This window comes from Fulmarus glacialis, unplaced genomic scaffold, assembly GCF_000690835.1.
Source record: "Fulmarus glacialis isolate BGI_N327 unplaced genomic scaffold, ASM69083v1 scaffold23919, whole genome shotgun sequence".
Taxonomy (NCBI): Eukaryota; Metazoa; Chordata; class Aves; order Procellariiformes; family Procellariidae; genus Fulmarus; species Fulmarus glacialis.
In genome coordinates, this window is record NW_009231716.1 from 2,661 (window position 1) to 4,687 (window position 2,027).

At 58.5% G+C, this 2,027-nt stretch overlaps 1 protein-coding gene across 1 annotated transcript in view; it reads right to left on the minus strand.

Annotated features, from left to right (window-relative positions):
• Nucleotides 1-2,019, minus strand: part of LOC104081804 (A disintegrin and metalloproteinase with thrombospondin motifs 15-like) — a gene marked incomplete at its 5' end in the record, with an annotated part of 2,493 nt that extends 474 nt beyond the window's left edge. Inside the window, 5 exon segments of the mRNA XM_009584675.1 lie at nt 1-298; nt 300-371; nt 805-980; nt 1,604-1,782; nt 1,902-2,019. Of these exon segments, the coding sequence (XP_009582970.1) occupies nt 1-298; nt 300-371; nt 805-980; nt 1,604-1,782; nt 1,902-2,019 (843 nt within the window).
• Nucleotides 2,020-2,027: the final 8 nt, after the last annotated feature.

Below are 2,027 nucleotides of genomic sequence, written 5' to 3' on the forward strand. Positions count from 1 at the left end.
GTCCGGTGGAGTCTTGCCCTCCTTCTTGTAGGAGGACTTGTCCTCCTTGCTCTCCTTGGGGAGGTAGAAGGAGTAGCGTACCCGAGGAGGGGTCATCTTCCCCACGGAGAGTACCTCCAAAGTCAGGGGTTCCTGGATGGGCTTGAAGGCTTGGAGGCTCTCGACGGCAGTACCGGTGCCGCTGTACCGCAGGACGCTGCCCTTCACCATCAGGTCCCTCTCCACGGCCGAGACGATGAAGTGGCCGTTCAGCCGGTACTTGCCCTGCCCGTTCCTCAGCGGCAAGGAGTTGTCGTCGCTTGTAGCCCCGCTGCCTGATGTCGATGTTGGAGGCGCCCGCGGGGATGACCACCACGAAGTTGTAGCCGTGCCTGGAAGAGAAGAGCAAGGCAGGGCAGGCCGTCAGGCAGGGGACATCCCGTGATGACGTGGCCTCAGCCTGAAGCTCTGCAGCTACAGCCCTGAGACCTTCCCACCCCTGCGGTTTTCTCCTCCTTCCCCTGAAGATCGCTTTGGATCGCTTCCGAGTTTCATCTAGGCTGAGGTCACCCAGATACGAGAAGATGCTTCAGCCCCTCTGGCTCAACGGTACGGACGTACCGGAGATAACCCCATCAGCAGAAGCCAATAGCACGTTCAATGTGTCCTGCTTCTCCTTCAGAGCTAGCCCAGGTCTCCACGCAGCGATGTACAATAGCACCAGGATGGACATAGGCCCTGTCACCATCTCCACCACCTTCCTGCATCCACACCAAAAAGCAGAGCTGGGAGAGGGGGAAGCACACGCAGTCCCCTAACACTTACATGGGTTTGGTGAACAAGCCCGAGACCTTCTTGCAGCTTTTGTTGTCTCCTCCGCAGACGCTGCATTTGTCGAACTTCTTCTTGGAGCCCAGCTTCCCGTCGCAGCCCGCTTTGATGCATTTGCCCTGGACGCAGACCGAGGTGGAGTCTGGGGAGCAAGGGGTGCCGTCCACAACCTGCACGAGGGTGAGCAAAACAAGCCGCTGCATTTCCCTCTGCCACCCCACAAACCCTCCTGACTGCGGCCATTCGACCTGGAGCTACCCAAATCCATCCAACAGGTCCTGAGGAGATGCTAGCAGGCACCATGTCACCCTTTGCTCATGCTCTGCTTTGCAATCAGGTTTTTTAGGGTCTCTGAGAAGAGCCGGATGGGACTATATGCCTTTTCTGCTGCATCTACATAATTTTCTGCCTTTTCTGTTGCATCAGTGGAGAAGGGAATAGGCTGCATTGGGGAGACAGCTAACATCACCCCGCTCAGTCCCATGTCTGGCCGCCTGCCCTGTCCGGCACGTGCATCGCTTCCCCAGCATCCTAATTATCATCCTCTATTTCAGGACTATGGGCATATCCCAGAGGCACCTTTACAAACCCAGAGGAAGACCCTCCATGGGCGAACTCCATGAAATAAATAAGCAGACACGTACGTGCTGATTCCTACCAGCCTGGTGGATTCCGCTCCTCTACAACCTCATCTAACACCAGATGCCCCCCAGACAAGGAAAATGCATTCATTTCCAGGCGTGCTGGAGTCATCCTGCAGCCCAGACGCTGATCCTGGGGATCCATCACCAACCTTGGGTGCCAGCACGTAGAAGTAGCCGGTGCCGTTAGCCCGACAGATGAGCTTGCATTTATCCCGGGGCGAGACGCCGGGTGGGGGGCCCCGGGAGACGGAGGCAGTGGGGCGGTTGGTGCTGTGGCTGTAGCCGTTGAAAGCCTCACACTGCTCTTCGCGGAAGCTTTTCCCCGGCACTGGAAAAAATGGGGATGTGCATGGGATTGGGGACCAGCCTGGAGCTCCGGCGCCCGTTTTACGGCGTTGTTGCAGATCATGCACACAACCACGAGCAAGCTGAGCTCCAGCCCCTTACCTGCAGCAGAGCAGGGGTCCAGGTTGCAGGAGCGGTACTTGACGCGGACGCCCTCGCAGTAGGAGCCCCCGTTGGCAGGCACCGGGTCGGTGCATTCCCGCTTGGCCAGCTGCACCCCGCCGCCGC